Source organism: Gorilla gorilla, chromosome 2 (genome assembly GCF_029281585.2).
Source record: "Gorilla gorilla gorilla isolate KB3781 chromosome 2, NHGRI_mGorGor1-v2.1_pri, whole genome shotgun sequence".
Taxonomy (NCBI): domain Eukaryota; kingdom Metazoa; phylum Chordata; class Mammalia; order Primates; family Hominidae; genus Gorilla; species Gorilla gorilla.
Genome location: NC_086017.1, coordinates 119,819,269 through 119,839,445, shown reverse-complemented (window position 1 = coordinate 119,839,445; position 20,177 = coordinate 119,819,269). Strand labels below are relative to the sequence as shown.

The window sequence follows — 20,177 nt, the reverse complement described above, 5'->3', positions numbered from 1 at the left end:
ATCTGTATCCATTTTTTCTTTAATTTAAAAATTAGTGATTAATAAATGTTAATGGTGATAAAAAGTCAGCACCTCTGAGCATCCTCTGGCAGACATTTAGAAACAGTCTTAAAGGGGACTTCCCCAAAGAATGCTTTTTGAAAATTCTAGCAGGATATTTCTCTAATTCCTAGCTGAATAATCCCAAGGCTGAGTCCTCACTGTCTCCCCTTTGTCCTTTTTACTGTCCAAAAAAGAGTATCATTCACTTTAATGGTTTCAAGTAATTCTTTCAAATGGGTGAGTTTTACATTCTATAACCTTATTTTCACCTTTTTTTTTTTTTTAAGACAGAGTCTCACTGTCGCCCAGGCTGGAGTGCAGTGGCACAATCTCAGCTCACTTGCAACCTCTGCCTCCAGGATTCAACTGATTCTCTTGCCTCAGCCTCCCGAGTAGCTGGGATTACAGGCGTGCACCACTATGCCCGGCTAATTTTTGTATTTTTAGTAGAAATGGGATTTCACCAGTTGCCCAAGCTGGTCTCGAACTCCTGACCTCAAGGGATCCACCCACCTTGGCCTCCCAAAGTGCTGAGATTTCAGGCATGAGCCACTGTGCCTAGCCCTTTTATTTAACTCTAATTATGACATCGAAATGTCCCATTGAGAGTCTACATTGATATGTTTGAAACAAAATTAACCATATTCACTGTAACCACCACCACTTCTGGTCAAGGCAGTTCATTTAGGCCATGATGGCTACTTCTTAGGAATCAAGGGTTTCATAATAAACAGGTAATCAGTCAGGACTAAGGAACAGGGACAAAGACAGAGACCAGATATATGAGCTGGGCCAAAATGAAAATAAAAGAAATAATTGAGTGAGGTTAGAAAAGAGAACTGTAGGCCGGGTGTGGTGACTTGTGCCTGTAATCCCAGCACTTTGGGAGGCTGAGGTGGATCATGAGGTCAGGAGATCGAGACCATCCTGGCTAACACGGTGAAACCCCATGTCTACTAAAAATACAAAAAATTAGCTGGGCGTGGTGGCGGGCGCCTGTAGTCCCAGCTACTCGGGCGGCTGAGGCAGGAGAATGGCGTGAACCCGGGAGGTGGAGCTTGCAGTGAGCTGAGATCATGCCACTGCACTCCAGCCTGAGGGACAGAGCGAGACTCCATCTCAAAAAAAAAAAAAAAAGGAGAACTATAACTTAGGGGTAACAGAATTATATTCTACCTGGGGTTTTCTGGTTCTAAGTATGGTTGGTACCAAAATGGGTTGAGGACCACACAAAGCATTCATTTCCACTACTGGACCTTGGATACAGTTCTTAGGTCCATTGACCCTGTTCTTAAGTTCATTGGCAAATGGGGCTTGGTTAGGACAAGATTAGCCAGATTAGAAAACTGGAGTGAGATAAAGCTGGCAGGCCAATGGCATGTGTAGATACTTGAGAGACCAGAAAAAGGTAAGAACAGAGGGTGGGGGAGAGAAAGGAAGAACACTGCCAGAAGACACAGCCCAATATGTTCCTTTATCTGACTACTACATCTGAAGTTCTTCTTACTACTATTTAATTCTCTCTACCTATTTTTCTCTCTTATACATAGACTTCTTTTTAATAATACTCAATGTATGATTTTTTCATGTAAAATGTTATCTAAATATATCTTCACAATACTCAGGTATGAAAAGGCAGAAACTTTTATTACTGTTTTACAGATGAGGAAACAGACGAGAATGTAAGTAATGTTTCAATATAGTTAATAAGTGGTAGAACAAAGCATAGAATCTAGGCTTCCTGATTGCATCTCAAAGTTCCTGCCATTAGACCCACTGTACCACTCAATAATGTAGGCAAAATTTATGGCTAACAATATAACAAAGATCACCCTCTCTAAAATATTGTGTGTTCCCTTCACAAAAAACTATGTCTCTGCATGACTGTAAGCATGTTAGTTACCAAGTGCCAAGTGACCTTGGTTTTAAAACTGGGCAGGTAAGTTAATCTCACTGGCTTTCTATTCTTATTTAGCTTGTTGCTGTAAGAGGTTTAGAGTAGCTTTCTGAGGGCATATGTTAGCCTTCAGTTTTAGTGAGGAGTAAGGGACTAAATCCAGCAAAAACTTATGTGAAAACAACCTGAGGAAAAGCTGTAGACTGTGAGTCAAGATGGGGAATGGCAAATCTATAGCTGGTGATCAGAAAGCAGTTCCTACACAAGAGACCCATGTGTGGTACAGAACATTTATGATGGAATATCCATCCGGCCTGCAAACACTACATGAATTTAAGACACTTTTGGGTCTGCAAGGTCTGAATCAGAAGGCCAATAAACATATTGATCAAGTTTATAATACCTTTGACACGAACAAGGTAAGATCTTTCATTTTTCATTTCATTTGAAAATGCTGTGGTTCTGCACTCTTTCCTTTTTTTTTTTTTTTTCCTGTAAAATAGCCTTAAGTAAAATGTGTGCATCCCACTGAATGGAGAGGTCTTCAGGCAACTCACAGCTTGTAGGTAAGTGAGTCATTAAATACTTTTAGTACTGATGGCATGAAAATAATTGGGAACTAGCCTCTCCCACCCTAGGAAGTGTTCTGCATGTAGGGAGTTATTTTAAAACCAAATTAAATCTCGGCATGGAATTCTAATGCTGTCATTTAAATAAATCTAATAAGTACAGATTGATTTACAAAGACTGTTTTCGAAGTATTTAATGCATTGGTGACATTTTATAGAAAAGCGAATTACAGGACTCTGCTTTTAAAAGTGTGATTGCATCTAGATTGGCAGATATAATCAATACAAATTAGCCAACATGTTGTCTGTACTCAAATCAAAAGTTAAACTGCTTCATATTACTTTTTTCCCCATAGTTTACCAATTTAGTTTGGGGAAAATGGAAGCTTAACAGTTTTAAATTCAGACAAATTTTTGTTTCTAAAGATTGTTACTCAACTTTTATCTTGAATTTACTCATTCCTGAGGAGCTGTAGTGCATTTAATTTCATTTCTTGAAAAAATACAAAGAGAAGAGAAAAGAATATATGGAATTGAAAAAAAAAAGAGAGACAAAAAAGCAACAACCTGAAATATCAGGCTTAGGTTCTGCCTGCTTTTACTTGTTTATTTTGGTTATTTTACTGTAGATTTGTATATTTCAAAATGTGTAGATATTGACTAGAATAAAAAGGAACAGAGAAAATGCTAATAGAAAATAGATGACTTTAGAAGGCCATCCAGCTGATAATAGAAGAGAAAGAAGGGGAGGTAAATTGAGTAAAATTAAAAAAAAAACTGGTTGTTTGATAGGATGTGTAGAATTTAGCAAAATACTTTAAACCAAGAAGCAGGTGACTTAAAAGGAGGTAACAGGCAGGAACTTGGGAAGATTAAACCTGTGCAAAATTAACAGCTGTTTTAATCCTTGTAACAATGTCAGGAACAGATTTCTTTAGGACATTATGGTATGGTCTTTTGTGCTTTGTTACCAAATATGAGTTAAGCACTGCCTGTTTAGCATGACAGTGCTTTCCTCCTCATCAATTTTACTTAGTGTCAATGCAAGCAAAAGGCGATCTTCAAGGAGCTGACAAATCAGTGGGAAAATGTGGCAGATTCCGCTTTTGTTATTAATCCTGGAAGTGTGTTCCAGATACTCTAAGCATGATGCCACGTTGTCTTTATTTGCCTCTCCCTGTGTATGTCTCTCTCAGCTCTCAATCTCAGTTTTCTCTTTCTTTCTCTCTGTCGTTCTCTGTGCTTCAGTCTTTGTATGGCTGCTATAAGCAGCCCAATATCAGGATGAAAGTCTGTTGTTCTAGACAGATTTTTTTTAGATTCCACATGTAAATGAGATCATGCAATATTTTTCTTTTTCTTTTATGTGCTATAGATGGAAATTATTTTAAAATGCATTTCATACTTTTCTACCTCCTCAAAGTGCTGGTAAAGCACTTTCTTAATATATCAGGGTCATTATTATGAACAGCAGTTGTTACATTCTGTGTAATATCATGAGACACCCATTCCCATTGAAGTTTCTGGAGCTGTTTCCTAATGTTAAAAACCCTGAAAATTTGTGCTTTTATCATTCTGTTTGCTTTTTCTTGTAGTTCTGTCTTTTCTCCTGCTGTCAACCTCACATTTCACAGCTTTCTTATTGTTATAATATTAATGAGCTTTTGATCTCTTTTTAATGTGCCATTTCTAACCTGGCTTTGGATTGTATTCAAGCTAAGAAAGCCTATTAGGATAGTGCTTAAAATGAAAGTAAATACATTCTGAGATTTAAAGCATAAAATTTATAATAATATTTTTTGCTAATCACACAGCATGGTGGATTTCTCCTTGGCATTCAATAACAATAACACTTTCTGAGTGTCAAGGATGTAGGGAAAAGAGAGACCTTACACACTGTTGGTGGGAATATAAACTAGTACAGCTACTATGGAAAACAGTATGCAGGTTCCTCACAAAATTAAAAATAGAACTACCATATGAACCAGAAATCTCACTTCTGGGTATATATCCAAAGGAAATGAAAACAGTATGTTGAAAGGCTATCTGCACTCCATGTTTATTGCAGCACTATTCACAACAGGCAAGATATGGAATCAACCCAAGTATTACCCATCAGCAAATGAATGGATTAAGAAACTGTGCCATGTATATGCAATGGAATACTATTCAGCCTTAAAAAAACAGGGAAATCCTGTCATTTCCAGCAACACAGATGAACCTGGGGGACATTATGCTTGGTGAAATAAGCCAGACACAGAAAGACAAGTAATGCATAATCAACCTCACTGATATGTGGAGCCTAAGAAAGTCAAGCTCATAGAAGCAGAGAGTAGAATGGCTGTTGCCAAGGACTGGGGATGATGGGGAAGAGGAGTAATAGGGAGATGTTTGTCAAAGGGTACAAAGTTTTAGTTATGCAGGATGAGTAAGTTCTGGGCATCTTGTATAGCATGGTGACTATGGTTAATAAAATATTTCATACTTGAAAATTTCTAAGAAAGAAAATCTTGGATGTTCTCACCACAAAAAAAGATAAGTATGTGATAAGGTGATGGATATAGAAATTAGCTTCTTTTAATCATCTCACATTGAATACACATATAAAAATAACATATTGTATACCATAAATATATATAATTTTTATTTGTCAACTATTCCTTAATAAAGCTGGAAAACAAAACCCACTTTTTGAGTGGTTATGATGTGCCTGACACTGCTCTAGGTGCACTGAATAGATGAATACATTCAACCGTCACAATGGTAATGGAACCTATTTTATAGGAATGGCTATGGCCTTAGCACCTCAGACCTTTGGGGAATGTAATTGACCAATGCCCTAGATGCTTCACTTTAGAATTCAAATTGTGCTTGCCCTGAGTCCATGCTGACTGGGCTTAGACTACCACCAGTGATTGAGTGCAGCAAAAATACTAAGGCCGGGTTATTCCTAACAGACAGAAGAGTCCTCTGTCTACAGGCTTTGGCTCAGGGATTCCCTGGCAGCTTTGCTGGACCTTGGGTTGCAGGAGTGCCTAGGACACTTCTCCCAACCTTCCCTTCCTCTCTTCTTCACCTGGATCAGATTGACACCATGGTCTGACAGCTGGCTCAACTGTTACAGACTCCCTCCCTATTTCCCTCCACACATGGATTTCTCCAAGTGAAATCCTTAAATTGAGCTGAATAGGTCTACTATCCTATTAATAAGACTCACAGAAAAAGGGGCCAGAGAAAATAGGAGATTATAACAAAAAAATCAGAAAAATTGGCCACTGCAGTGGCTCATGCCTGTAATCCCAGCACTTTGGGAGGCCGAGGCAGGCAAATCACTTGAGGTCAGGAGTTCGAGACTGGCCTGGCCAGCATGATGAAATCCCATCTCTATTGAAAATACAAAAATTAGCCGGGCGTGGTGGTGGGCACCTGTAATCCCAGCTGCTCGGGAGGCTGAGACAAGAGAATTGCTTGAACCTGGGAGGCGGAAGTTGCAGAGCGTTGAGATCGTGCCCTTGTACTCCAGCCTGGGTGACAGAGTGAGACTCCATCTCAGGAAAAAAAGAAAAAAGAAAAAAATTCCCAGATCTGTTAGACAGAAGTTTCACAAGGCCCAGCACAATATGCAGAAAGACATCAACCTACAGCATATTCTGAGAAATTTTATAAGAAGGGTAAAGAGAAAATCCTAAAGTCTTTCAAGAAAGGAAAGAAAACAGAAATAGAAACCAAAATAGCACTGAGCTTCTTAACACCAACACCAGAAGCTACAAGTGGAAAAAAACCTTCCAAAATTCTGAGAGGAAATTATCGAGCCAAATCAAACATGAAGAGAGGATAAAGACGTGCAAAGACTAGAAAATTTATTTCACACTTACTTTTTTTTTAGGAAGCTCTGGAGTAGGTGCTCCATCAAAAATGAGGGTTTATTAGTCTGTTCTCACACTGCCATAAAGAACTACGTGAGACTGGGTAATTTATAAAGAAAAGAGGTTTAATTGGCTTACAGTTCTGCAGGCTGCACAGGAGACATGGCTGGGGAGGCCTCAGGAAACTTACAATCATGATAGAAGGGTGAAGCACGTCTTTACATGGTGGCAGGAGAGAGAGGGCGAAGGGGAAAGTGCTACACACTTTTAAACAACCAGATCTCATGAGAACTCACTCACTATTGTGAGAACAGCAAGGGGAGAACCGCCCCCATGATCCAATCACCTCCCACCAGGTCCCTCTCCCAACATTGAAGATTACAATTCAACATGAGATTTGGGTGGGGACACAGAGCCAAACCATATCAGAGGACATGTATCAACAAACAGGGAAAGAGGAATCCAACATAGGAAATCAGGTGAGGGCAGTCTGAGGATCATAGAACAGGAAAGTCCAGATCAACAGCTATATGCAGAAAGCCCAATGAGCTGCTAATCCCGTTTGAGAAGGAAGAAGGGGGACCCTGGGAGGAAGACCTTAAAAAATGACATTGATGAATCAGCTACTATGTTTGAGGATTTCAAAAGCAATATTAATTTGTTAATAGATATTTAACAAATCTGATGCTATATTTGACTGAAAATAAGGCAAAGTACAAGGAAAACTACCAAAATTTAAAATGAAATACCTTAAACATTTTTATTATGAAAATTTTCCACATACAAAAGTAGACTAGCTCTCATAGACCCATCACCAAGCTTCAGCAATTATAAAAATTTTGCCATTTTTGTTTCATCGGTCCTCCTACATGTTTTCTGGATTTTTTAAAGAAAAAATACTCCAACATTATGTAATTTTATCCTAAAAATATTGATTATTCATCTGTACCAATAAGGACATTTTTAAACCATAAGTACTATGCCATTAGCATACCTAAAAATAACAGTAATTCCATCTTAAACTTTAAATAGACAAACTTTAAATAATGGTATATATTTATGGGGTATAATGCTGTGGTATGATACACAGTTGACCCTTGAACAACAGAGGTTTGAACTGTGAGGGTCCACTTACAGATTTTCTTCCTTCTCTGCCACCCCTGAGACAGCAAAACCAACCCCTCCTCTTCCTCCTCCTCCTCAGTCTACTCAAACGTGAGGATATCCTGATGAGGATGAAGACCTTTATGATGATCCACTTCTACTTAAAGAATAGTAAATATATTTTCTCTTCCTTATTATTTTCTTCATAACATTTTATTTTCTCTAGTTTACTTTATTGTTAGCATGCATTATACAGTATACATAACATAGAAACTATGTGTTAATCAACTGTTTCTGTTATTGGTAAGGCTTCCAAGCAATAGCAGGCTATTAGTAGTTAATACATTGTGAAATGATTAACTCAAGCTAATTAAAATATACATCATCTCACATACTTATCATTTCTTTGTGGTGAGAACATTTAAAATCTACTCTTTTAGTGATTTTGAAATACACATTATTATTAACTAATAATTGCTAATATTATCTAATACCCAGTCTGTGGACCAATTTTCGATTGTTTCAAGCATACTTTTTTTTTTTTTTTCAGATTCTTGATTTGAGCTAGGATCCACACAAAGTGCTCATGTTGCAGTTGTGGTTATGACTCTCAAGTCTTTATTTTTTTTCTGTAATAGTTCTCTAATCGTCTTCTTCCTTTTTCATGCCAATGATTCGTTAGGGAAAGTGAGTCATTGGTTCTGTAGAATATCCCGCATTGTAAATGTATCTGATTGTCCTCTTGTGTCATCTAACTTGCTTTTGATTCTTCATATTACCTATAAACTGGTATTTAGCTATAGAAACTTAAATAGATTCAGATTTGTTTGGCAAGAATACTTTACAGGCACATAATTATTGGTTGTCTTACTTTAGTGAATTGTCTGCTAGGTTCAGGTGGTGTCAGTCTGATTACAATGAGGCAATTACTAACTCCATGTATAACAAGGAAGTCAATAATTTTGGTATGCCATGGCTATGCAGAGAACAAAATGTACCATAGGCTGTGCACGGTGGCTCACGCCTGTAATCCCAACACTCTTGAAAGGCCAAGAAAGCGAGCAGATGGCTTGAGTGCAGGAGTTCGAGACCAGCATGGGCAACATAGCAAAACCTTGTCTCTAAAAAAAACACACAAAAAAAGTAGCTGGGCACAGTGGCTCACATCTGTAGTCTCAGATACCTAGGAGGCTGAGGTGGGAGGATCGCTTGAGTCTGGAGGGGTTGAGACTGCAGTGAGCAGTGATTGCACCATTGCACTCTAGCCTGGGTGACAGAGACCCTGTTTCAAAAAACAAATTACCACAATCATTAAAATGAAACTCTTTTAGATTAACTACAGTTAAGGGAATCTGGTGGGAGAACAATAGTGTGCCGGCGAATCCTTCATTAACTCAGAGGGTTCAAGGGCAGGTAACTCTGGTGACATTTGCTGATTTCCATAGAGTAAATACTCGCGCGGTGGCCAATTTTGAAGCTAATGACTGTTTAATACTTGGCTTATACAATTTAACAATCAGCTCACACTGGCAGATGAAATACGCTCCAGCATATCATTGGGTTATATGAGGGTCATAAAATTAAATACTTCTCTTTCAGTATAACAGGAAGCCAATGTCTAAAATTAATAAATCAAGATATAAGAATAAGCATCTTAATTACAAATGTTAAGACTAGGAAAAACCCCACAAGTTCGGTGTTTTTAATTATAGGCCTTTTAATTGTATTTAATTTTAAATATGTACATGTTCTACATACATGCTTAAAAACAGGATGCTTTAAAAATTTAAAGATAGCACAGAAGACAGCAAATCTTACTAGGTGAGGTCAGTGATGGAAACTGCTCCTCTCAAAATTAAGATCTGTCTCTGGGAAAGACTTGGCAACACAAGTTCCTTAGTTTCTACAACTGGGAATCATCCATTCCGTTATTAAAATTCTACCGACTTCAAAGCCGATGTCCTAGACTGGCGCAAACGTGTCAAAATATAAAGTCTCCATGATGAGTACAAAATGAAAGTATGTGGCTCTTGTGGTCAGTGTTACACCTAAACCAGGTGAGATGATGGGACTTGAAGTTAGGTGGGCTCCAAAGACCAGCCACAGCAACTACCACTGCCAATGCAAAACCTGGTGACAGCCTAGTGAGCCTTTGAGGGCCAGGTGTGGGCCAGCACAGATATAACAGAAACTGTAGATTTTTGTTGCTGGCCATTGGTTCCTTAAAGGCAGTGAAAGTGGGCAGGGGCTGCACTATTCTCACCTAAGCATCCGTAGGCTTCACTTGGAGATTGATACAAAACACCCAGTTCTCAGGAAGGTACTTGCTGTTCTGGGAATGCACCTGCACTCTGGCTCTGCTCCTAGGGAGTGCACAAAGTGGAACTTCCTTCTGCTGTACTGACATCCATGCAGAGGCTGAGGATGAAGGAGCACCTGGCTCTGCCACTCACCCTGTGCTCTGCACTTTAGGCATGCTGCCTTCTTTCTCACCCTCCGTTTACTCCTCTCCAAGTCTCCTTCCTCTTTTTAAGTGGTGCATCAATTCATCCTCATGAAACAACAGTACAGAAATATGAAGAATAAGAGGATTATTGACCCCCTCAAATCCCACATTTCCCCAGAACGGGCACCTATTATAGCATGATGGCATACAGGAGATAGCAAACATGTTTACTGAGTGATTAAATAAAATAATAGATGTTGTGCTGAACCCCTATTAACCTTCATAAGGAAGGCACCAGGTTCAAGAGGCCAAACAAGCTGCCCAGAGCCAGCAAATGAGACACGGGGTTGCATTAGGGGCTTATATACAAGAGAGAGAGCTCAGTGGCAGGGGCTGGACAACACAACTGCATGGCCCAGTGGTGGCGGGCTGGGCAGGAAAACTGCAGTCACTTACAAACAGCATGCAGTTGCTATAGTGTTTTCGGTTAAGACCCTTCCCTTAATGACGTCCACCTGGCAACCTTCATTTAACCTAAAATTCAGGGCCTCAATCACATGTGACCCATGTTCCACAGGACGGGACAGGGGCTTAGATGTTCCTCATAGACAAGAAACAAATCTCTGGGTTGGCCACTCCCAGATTCTCTAGCTCAGAACACATTCAGGTGCATCTGCCAGACAGGGTCATCCTCAGGTTTCCCTGAAATTATTCCTATCAGGTGTGTTTACCCTGCAGGAAACAACTTAAGTAGGCTCACTTTTACATATGCACTTCTTTCCTTTCCATTCCTCTCTTTCCCTCCTTTTTTTTCTCCATATATATTCTAAAGGAGGCCACCATATCTTCCACATTGTAACTTAGTGCTTAATTGGAGTAATTATCTCAAGAAGTTTAAAATATATTTCTTTTCTTTATATGTTTATTTTTTATTTGGATTTCTTGTTTTGTCCACAGACTTTATGTGCTTATTTTAAATTTGGTTTGTCATTATATTTATTTATTTAATTAAAAATTTTTTTCTATAAGTTATTGGGGTACAGGTGGAGTGACCTGGATGAGATTGGAGACTATTATTCTAAGTGAAGTAACTCAGGAATGTAAAACTAAACATCGTATGTTCTCAGTAATATGTGGGAGCTAAGCTATGAGGACGCAAAGACTTAAGAATCATACAATGGACTTTGGGGACTTGTGGGGAAAAGTGAGGGGGGTGCGAGGGATAACAGACTAAAATGTATTTCTTATTTGTGTATCTGGTAAGAATTTCAGCTTCCATACTCAGGCATTCAAGAAATGTTACTTTAGTTTTCTACTAAATTTATATTTTGAGTTCTCCTTTATGAAGGAGGGCTCTCCCGCCACTCTCCAGGATTGCATGTAAACCCCAAATGTGCATTCAAACATCAAGGTGTTGGGGGAGAATCTGTCTACACCAGTATTTGTGGAGATAGTCCCCCTCCTTATCTCCTGATTCATGCAGAGGGCTGTTGTTTCTTCACGGCTGTGCCTCCTAAGTCAGATTCTCCCTCAGCTACTTTATACTCCAAGGCCTCTTAGTTTGGGTCAGGCTTCTCTGGCCACATACACCTACAGCCTTTTCTCCCAATCTACGCTAGGTGCAGGGGAACTTGGTGTATCTCTACCCAGGAGGTGAATCACGGGTGCTTCTGCTCTTACAATTGCCAAACGTGGTGTTTCTATTATCTGTCATCCAACCATTCTTGGCTCTCACATATCAGCGCCCCCCTCCCCCTTGATATCTGGCAACTCTCTCTTCCTTCCCTTATTCCACACCTTCCCAGCCTATGGAATCTTTATGTAGTTTAGGAGTAGAGTGGAGAAACTAGAAAAACTCTCTCTAATTAAGCATTCTTCTAAATCTTTTGTTTATGGCATAAACTTTATGCTCTGAATCCTAAATGGCTTCAACCTTTGAAACTTGAGAGCTAAGAATGAACTCTTGATTCCTGCTTGATTTTCTGCTACAATGACCTATCTCTTAGGCAATGAATGTCTTTATGAATGTGGGGAGAGCTGGATGACAGGAGGGATTACCAGGAGCAAACTCACATAGTTAACATTCTGTATTATTATCTCACTGCACTTGCAAATATTTACTAAGCACCTGGAGGCATGGAGGAGGGAAGGATGCCACAAAGATGGATAATAATTGGTCTCTGTCCTAAATTGACTTTACAATCTAGTGGGGAAGATAGGCACATCCTCAGAAAATAAAAAGAAGTAAATAAGGAATCAAAGCTTGAGAGGTTTCCCTCACATTGTACTAACTCTGTGGTTCCAAGGTTCCAAATGGACTCATGGTGTTAAGGGCTGCTTTTAAACCTGGTAATATGGTCAAGGGTCCCCTAGGGGAATTCTTCAATCCCTTCCCAGCAGGGCAGATAAGAATAGAAAAATTACATTCAAATATTAGGGTTGTGTGGGGCTAGGGGTGTGTGAATAGGTAGAAAACATGATTTTCTGTTCCCTAGAATAATTTATAACCTAGTTGAGGAAAAAAGTTATATCAAGATTATATAACCAATGAATAAAACAAGACAGTATAAGCAGGACTGACTGTGTGATCCAAGGTTCATTTGCTGGGATCAGAAGATGCAGCAGAGGTTGAGCGATGGACTTAGTTAGGAAAGGCTTTCTGGAGAAGTTGAGGCATTTGGGGATCTTGAAAGAAGTGAAAAACTTTGATTATTACTCATAAAGGCTAACACTCAACACTTCTGTGCCAGTCACCCTTTTATGCATTTTATGTTTATTATTTCATAGAATCCTTACAACAATATTATAGAGTAGATACTATTTTTCTCATCCGCATTTACACATGAGGAACCTGAGGCACAGAGAAGTTAAGTAACTTGCCAGAAACTACACATCAGGATTAGAATGCTGACTGCACCCTTGAATTGGTGTGTTATTCCACCTTTAACAAAGGAGTTGAGAATTGTAATGGAAAAAACAGCTCTAATTAGAGCAGGAGGGAAGAGGGAGACGGCATTTGGGGGCCTAGTTGAGGCAGAGGGTTACAGCTAGAGCATAACTGGCCACAGACTCTAGGTGTCTCAACTAGAACTTTTGCTCCATATGGGTAACCAAACAGTCGTCAGGACTACACTTACATCCTAGCTGAGAAATGAGACGCTCAGAGCACTAAGATGCCTGGAGAGTCTCAGAGCAGAAAGTCAGCCTTTGATGATACCTCCAGCTTCTGGTCCAACTTCTTGTTGCTGTAATAGGTGTGAAGGTAAATAAATGGCCCTCAGGGCCACACCTAGGCATCTGGGTTTTATCCAAATAGAGTGTCATTGTTGACCCTTAAACTAGGCCAAAACTCCTCTAAGATGTCAGATGCAGGAAGGCAGGGATGAGCCCATTTCCAAAGGGCAAAACTGGACTAATAGAAGTCTGATTTTTGGTGACAGGGGAATGAAATGGAGGAGGGAAACAGGGGTCTAAAAGACTTGTCAAAAGTCTTTGCCCTTTTGGGACTCCAAAGATCTTACAGAGGGAGGTAAAATGGTTTCTCTAAATGTATGGGTTTGGAACTCAAACCACAAATGGAGTGCCAGTTTAAGCCAGAAGAACAGTTGTCAGCATTAGGTTCATGTAAACTCCAGGATAAAACAAAACACCCAGAAAATCCTTAGGTTGTTATTTTCAGTTAGCAGCTTCAGCCAAAGCCTGGACATCAGGACTGAGGGGATGATGAGTGAATTCTTAGAAACAGGGCAGAGGTTTATCCTGGACAGGAAGAGGAATGAGAAGTAGCGGGGCTGTGGGATTTGAATAATGATTATTACAGTGGATGTGATGATGGTTTACCTACAAATCTGTTCATAAACCACATCTTAGCTTTAATGTAGCAGAAGTCCTTGCTGGTTTTGTTTTTTTTTTAAATGAGCCCCTTAGGGAATCTCTTTATGATATGAATCACAGCCCAGCAACAGGAGAGTGGAGGCAGCACCTTGGGAAGAATCAGAATGTCTGGCCTCCTGTCCCCACTCTGACCCTTACTTGGGGTATGTAATCTTGGACAAGACCATTAACCTCTCTGTGTCTCAAATCGTTCATTTCCAAAACTGGGACAACAAGACCTATGCTGCCTGCATTATTGTTGAGCTCATGTGAAATGATGCAGTTGAAAACACTTTGAAAAAATGTGCAATCCAGTCCACAAATGAATGGAATGTTTGTCTGTAAAATGCAGATAACTCTGACCTCAGCCCTCACAGGTTTGATAACAGTGCAGATTTAACAGTACTTCTTATCAAGCTTGTATTTCCAAACGAAAGGTGTTTCTACAGGTGCAGGAGTTGCTTTCCTGCCATTTCTTGTTTTTAATTTTTCTTAATGCTTTGGACATTTATTCATGCTGTTTTGGGCAACATTTGCCCCTTGCAATGGCTGCCAATCATGGCATGAAATTCATTAAATGAGAATCATCTGAGTATTTTGACTATCGTCTTACTATAACCCAGGACTCATGCTTGGGAGCCCCAGCTCTACTTGAAATTCAGAAGTGACCTTTGGTTATCTGCTCTCTAGCTTCTTTGTATAGGAGCCCTTAAAAATTGGAGCAGGCAACATGCCTTTTAACTTGTGTCATAATCACTGCTGTTCATTAACCCGTGGCTACCCTGCAACCTATAACACTGTACTGGGTTTTCTGGCCTACAAAGTGACCACAATTAACTGTTTATATTCATAAGATACATTTACTGGAAGCAAATGATCTTATATTACATTGTAAATCATTAAGTTGCAATCTCTTAAGGGTTAAGAGCAAGGGTTCAGAGCTACTAGCATGGAAGCTCTCAGGAAGCATTTGTTGTGATAATAAAGTACATCATATTTGTTTGGCACTTCATAATTTACAAAGAATTTTCATATATACTATCAAGCACAACATTTTGGTTAAGCTTCTCACAGAATTTTACCTGTTAAAGACATCAGCTTTACCCACTGACATACATTTAAATGTAAGCTGTTGTAATTCATGTATTTTAACAGAATCTATTGAAATTGTGGTTCTTAATTCTGGCTATATATGAGAAGCACCTAGAGACATTATTAAAAATACCAGTGGCTGTGTTTCTAACTCAGAACAACTAAATCAAAACAATGTTTTGTTTTTTAAGCTGCCTGATGATTCTAATGTGTAGCCACACATGAGGATCACTGCTATCCAAGAGAGACCGCAGTCTAAGTGACAGAAAACTAAGGGGCCGTCTATATGTGTGCCATGGGTACATAAAGAAAGGGGATTCTGAGTCCAAAACTACTAATTCAGAAGCAGTTCTTCTGACTTTTAGTTACAGTCCTGGTTAAAAAAAAAAAAAGTCAGCCTTGGCCGGGCGCGGTGGCTCATGCCTGTAATCCCAACACTTTGGGAGGCTGAGGCTGGTGGATCACCTGAGGTCAGGAGTTTGAGATCAACCTGGCCAACATGGTGAAACCCTGTCTCTACTAAAAATACAAAAATGAGCCGGGCATGGTGGTGGGCGCCTGTAATCCCAGCGACTCGGGTGGCTGAGGCAGGAGAATCGCTTGAACCCGGGAGGCAGAGGTTGCAGTGAGAGCGTGCCACTGCACTCCCGCCTGGGTGACAGAGCAAGATTCCATCTCAAAAAAAAAAAAAAAAAAGCCTTGAAGCAAGTAATATATTAACAGTTATATAACCATCCATCCCACCATCAAATTCTGCCATTTTCTACATTCTCAACTCACCTCTTCTATTCATTAAGGAGCAAGGATCCAGGCTCTTAAAAGGGAAATGAAACACTTGTAGGAGAAAGGCTGACTGAATAAGGGTGAAGCTGGGTTTTATTTTTTCTGTTGCAATATCAGTTTAGGAAGACAGATGCTTATAAGAGGAAGCCCATAATGTCTACCTGAGGAATTTCCTTGCAAAAGGCTACTGTGACTATAGTCCTAGGTCTGCAGTAATTATAGTATTCAGAAGTGGTCAAACTTGGACAATTGTCTTGCCTTCCCCAAACCCACATGAGATGACTTCTGATTCACAGTGGACCTGCTAAGCTGGCTGCATTCTGGGGGCAGATGGCTAGGGCTTTCTGATATCCAGAAAACCTATTAATAATCAGGAGCTCATTTGGTAAATATTATGAGAAGTCATTTGTCTCAGAACCCCTTGAATTATTACAGTCATGGTCAAGTCAAGAACAACAGTGTGTGATCTCAGATCTGCATAAAGATCACATTATATAACCAATTACCAAGCCAGCAGTATATTTCTGATCTCACAGAGGCAAGCCTCTCATCAGGACGTTCCAGCAATTCCATGTTTCATAGAGACTGTGTTTGCTGTTAATATTAGTATCTGTGGGTGAAAATAGGCTAGGTCATAAATCCTGTACACAACATTTCCCTTATAGATTTTTAAAATTCACAAAAGGTATTAATATATATTTAACTTGAAAGGACCTTATATTGCCTATTTTTAAAGTTCCTAAAATGTAAATTAAATGTCACTGACAATTATTGATCAATTGTGTAATGTGCTTATGCTAGCCGTCTGGGTTTCCTTACTTCTGACCATCTGAGTAATCATTTTCAGAGACATTTCAATCATATGTTGCTACCAACTCACCACAGCTGGTAAAATGTCATTGAAAAGTGTCATATGTTAAAGAAAGCATGCAAATGTCTTCAGGTTATGGGGCTGTGAAAATTCATGAATTTTTTCACAGATAGTGATGCTATGAAAAATAACTGAAAGTTAATGCTGTGTGGGGAATCAGTTTTGATCTGAGTCTATAGTTCAGTGAATTTTTGTTGGAGCTGGATTGTTTTCCTAAATTAGAGGGTACATAGAATAAATGGGTTTATTCCTAGTTGCTGTAATAACAACAATTTCTATTTCTGTGTTTTTTGTTTTTTTTTTTTTAGACAGAGTCTCGCTCTATCAGAGTGCAGTGGTGCGATCTCGGCTCACTGCAACCTCCGCCTCCTGGGTTCAAGCAATTCTCTGCCTTAGCCTCCCAAGTAGCTGGAATTGCAGGCGCCTGCCACCACGCCCCGCTAAGTTTTGTATTTTTAGTAGAGACGGGGTTTCACCATCTTGGTCAGGCTGGTCTTGAACTCCTGACCTCATGATCCACCCTCCTCGGCCTCCCAAAGTGCTGGGATTGCAGGCTTGAGCCACCGCGTTCCCCCCCTTCTGTAGTCTTAATATTTATTACTAGAACTCTAGATGCTGTGGTTCTTAGTTAACACTGTGTAGGGCCTTATTAGAACTCTTTGTTAACACTGTGTAGGCCTCATGTGTGCAAAGCACCATGCCTGGTCTTATATGGATAGCAAGTATTACATCAACACCAGTAATTATAATTGTCATCATGATAACATTTATTATGTTATTATTATTAGTTCAGTCTGTTTCCCATCTAAAATCAAAGGACTGTTTCTAGAACTAAAATTCTAAGATTTGAAGCAATGAAATCAAGCCAAGTTCCCTTAATGACATTACTCAATTTATAAATTCATAGCTCTATTATTGGGACAAAACCCCAAAGCAGATGTCTCTGAAATATACTAAGATAACATTTTAGTATCTGTTTCTGGAGTTATGCAAGCAAACAGAGAGGGAGCAACGGTGGGACCATACTGGGCATATCAGATGGTATCTGCAGTGAAATTTCACCCAGGGATTGCACAGGGTGGGGAGAATGAAGAATTAGTCGGGCCTGTAATGCAGCTACGAGGCTCCCTGGATGGCAGGTGGGTGGAGAGATGCTGAATCAAAGCAAAGACAGACTGCACAGCAAAAGCCAGCTGTGGATTCCTGGCCGAGAGTGTGGGTGAAGATTAACAACAAGGTCAGTTGAGGCTGGACAAGGATGAACACGTCAGGCCTTGGAAGGGCATTTGGGAACATTTCCTGGGGACACTGTAGGCTGAGGGAGACTATTGTCTATGGGGTGCTGAAAGTTAAACTTACGGGCGGGGGGCAGAAGGCTAAGGATTCCAAAATGGACAGAAGAAATGTTCATGAAATACACCAGGAAGCAGAGGAGGATAAAAAGAGAATGAGCCAGATGGCACTGAAGGCGAGGTGTGGGAGGGCCCTAGAAGTGGTGGCCCCAAGAGCTGTCTGGGCTCAAAGTCTCCAGGAGGCTGAGCAGATTATTGTACCCAGGCCAGACTTCCCTTGAGCTAGTATGAAAAGAGCATAGGCTCCAAGGTGCAGCATCTTCATCTCCAAGCACCTCTGAATTTCCTTACTTTGTACAATTCTATCTACTACCAAGTAGCTCACACACAGGAATCCAGAATAGCGCACTGCACTGAACGTGTCCCATCTACTCAAGTCTGTGACGCCTCTCCTAGAAAGAATTTAATTGTAATGAATTCTGAGGGCAACAGTGGGTGGTACCAAAAACCAAGGCCTTAAGAGTATGGCTGACTGGGTTTAAATCCTGCATTTACCCCGTCCTCATTTTTGTTACTTTAATTCATTTATTTAACTTCTCTGAAAATCAGTTTTATTCTCTGTAAAGTAAGAATAATAAGATGACCTACAAAATTGCTGTTAGAATTAGAAATAATGCATTGAAAGTGACTAACACAGTGCCCAGGACATAGGCTTTTTTCTTTCTTTTTTTTTGAAAAATTAATGGTAGCTTTTATACTTAGCAATAAATAATATAATATTTTCACATGTACATAAGCCTTTTTTTTCGAGACAGGGTCTCACTCTGTCACCCAGGCTGGAGTGCAGTGTTGAGATCACAGCTCATCTCAACCTCCAACTCCCGGGCTCAGGTGATCCTCTCACTTCAACTTCCTGAATAGCTGGGACTACAGGTGCACACCACAACACCTGGTTTATTTTTGTATTTTTTGTAGAGACGGGGCTTCACCATGTTGCCCAGGCTGGTTTCAAACTCCTGGGCTCAAGCGATTCACCTGTCTTAGTTGCCCAAAGTGGTGGGATTACAAGCATAAGCCGCCACACCCCACCTCATATAAGCCTTATAATTTAACTTTGTACCTGCCTACAAATTGATCGTATCCTGAAAACACCTGTGATTTCTAGGAGCTCATGCATTGCCTGAAGACCATATATTCCACTTCTGGTTTTCTGTTGGACAGAAGCACTACAAGCTCTCGTTTTCCTTATTTTGATTATTTCCTTATTTCGACTGCTAAAGTTTCATCTATTTAATGGTAGAAAGGAAAAAAATTAACCATATATTCGTACATACATATTTTTATGCTTTCTTTTTTTGTTGTTTTTGTTTTTTTTTTTGAGGCGGAGTCTTGCCCTGTTGCCCAGGCTGGAGTGCAGTGGCGTGATCTTGGCTCACGGTAACCTCTGCCTCCCAGGTTCAAGCAATTCTCCTGCCTCAGCCTCCCAAGTAGCTGGGACTACAGGTGCATGCCACCATGCCTAGCTAATTTTTTTTTTTTTCTATTTTTAGTAGAGATGTGGTTTCACCACGTTAGCCAGGATGGTCTCCATTTCCTAACCTCATGATCTGCCTGCCTCAGCCTCCCAAAATGCTGGGATTACAGGCATGAGCCACCGCACCCGGCCTTTATGCTTTCTTTATAGATATAAAAATGTGCTTACATATATATATATATATTTTTTTGATTGATCATTCTTGGGTGTTTCTCACAGAGGGGGATTTGGCAGGGTCATAGGACAATAGTGGAGGGAAGGTCAGCAGATAAACAAGTGAACAAAGGTCTCTGGTTTTCCTAGGCAGAGGACCCTGCGGCTTTCCGCAGTGTTTGTGTCCCTAGGTACTTGAGATTAGGGAGTGGTGATGACTCTTAACGAGCATGCTGCCTTCAAGCATCTGTTTAACAAAGCACATCTTGCACCGCCCTTAATCCATTTAACCCTGAGTGGACACAGCACATGTTTCAGAGAGCACAGGGTTGGGGGTAAGGTCACAGATCAACAGGATCCCAAGGCCGAATAATTTTTCTTAGTAGAGAACAAAATGAAAAGTTTCCCATGTCTACTTCTTTCTACACAGACACGGCAACCATCCGATTTCTCAATCTTTTCCCCATCTTTCCCTCCTTTCTATTCCACAAAACCGCCATTGTCATCATGGCCCGTTCTCAATGAGCTGTTGGGTACACCTCCCAGACGGGGTGGCGGCCGGGCAGAGGGGCTCCTCACTTCCCAGTAGGGGCGGCCGGGCAGAGGCGCCCCTCACCTCCCGGACAGGGTGGCTGGCCGGGTGGGGGGCTGACCC

General features: G+C 40.3%; 1 protein-coding gene across 2 annotated transcripts in view; it reads left to right on the top strand.

Moving 5' to 3' along the window:
* The first annotated feature begins 2,037 nt into the window (after positions 1-2,037).
* The window catches only part of GUCA1C (guanylate cyclase activator 1C), a 48,416-nt gene continuing 30,276 nt past the window's right edge, over positions 2,038-20,177 (top strand). Inside the window, exon 1 of one of the 2 annotated variants that reach the window (XM_004036028.4) lies at positions 2,038-2,358. In XM_004036028.4, coding sequence (XP_004036076.2) covers positions 2,155-2,358 — 204 coding nt within the window. In that variant the 5' untranslated portion in view covers positions 2,038-2,154. The remainder of the gene's footprint in view (positions 2,359-20,177) is intronic. The other variant, XM_031009541.3, reaches the window with a different exon arrangement.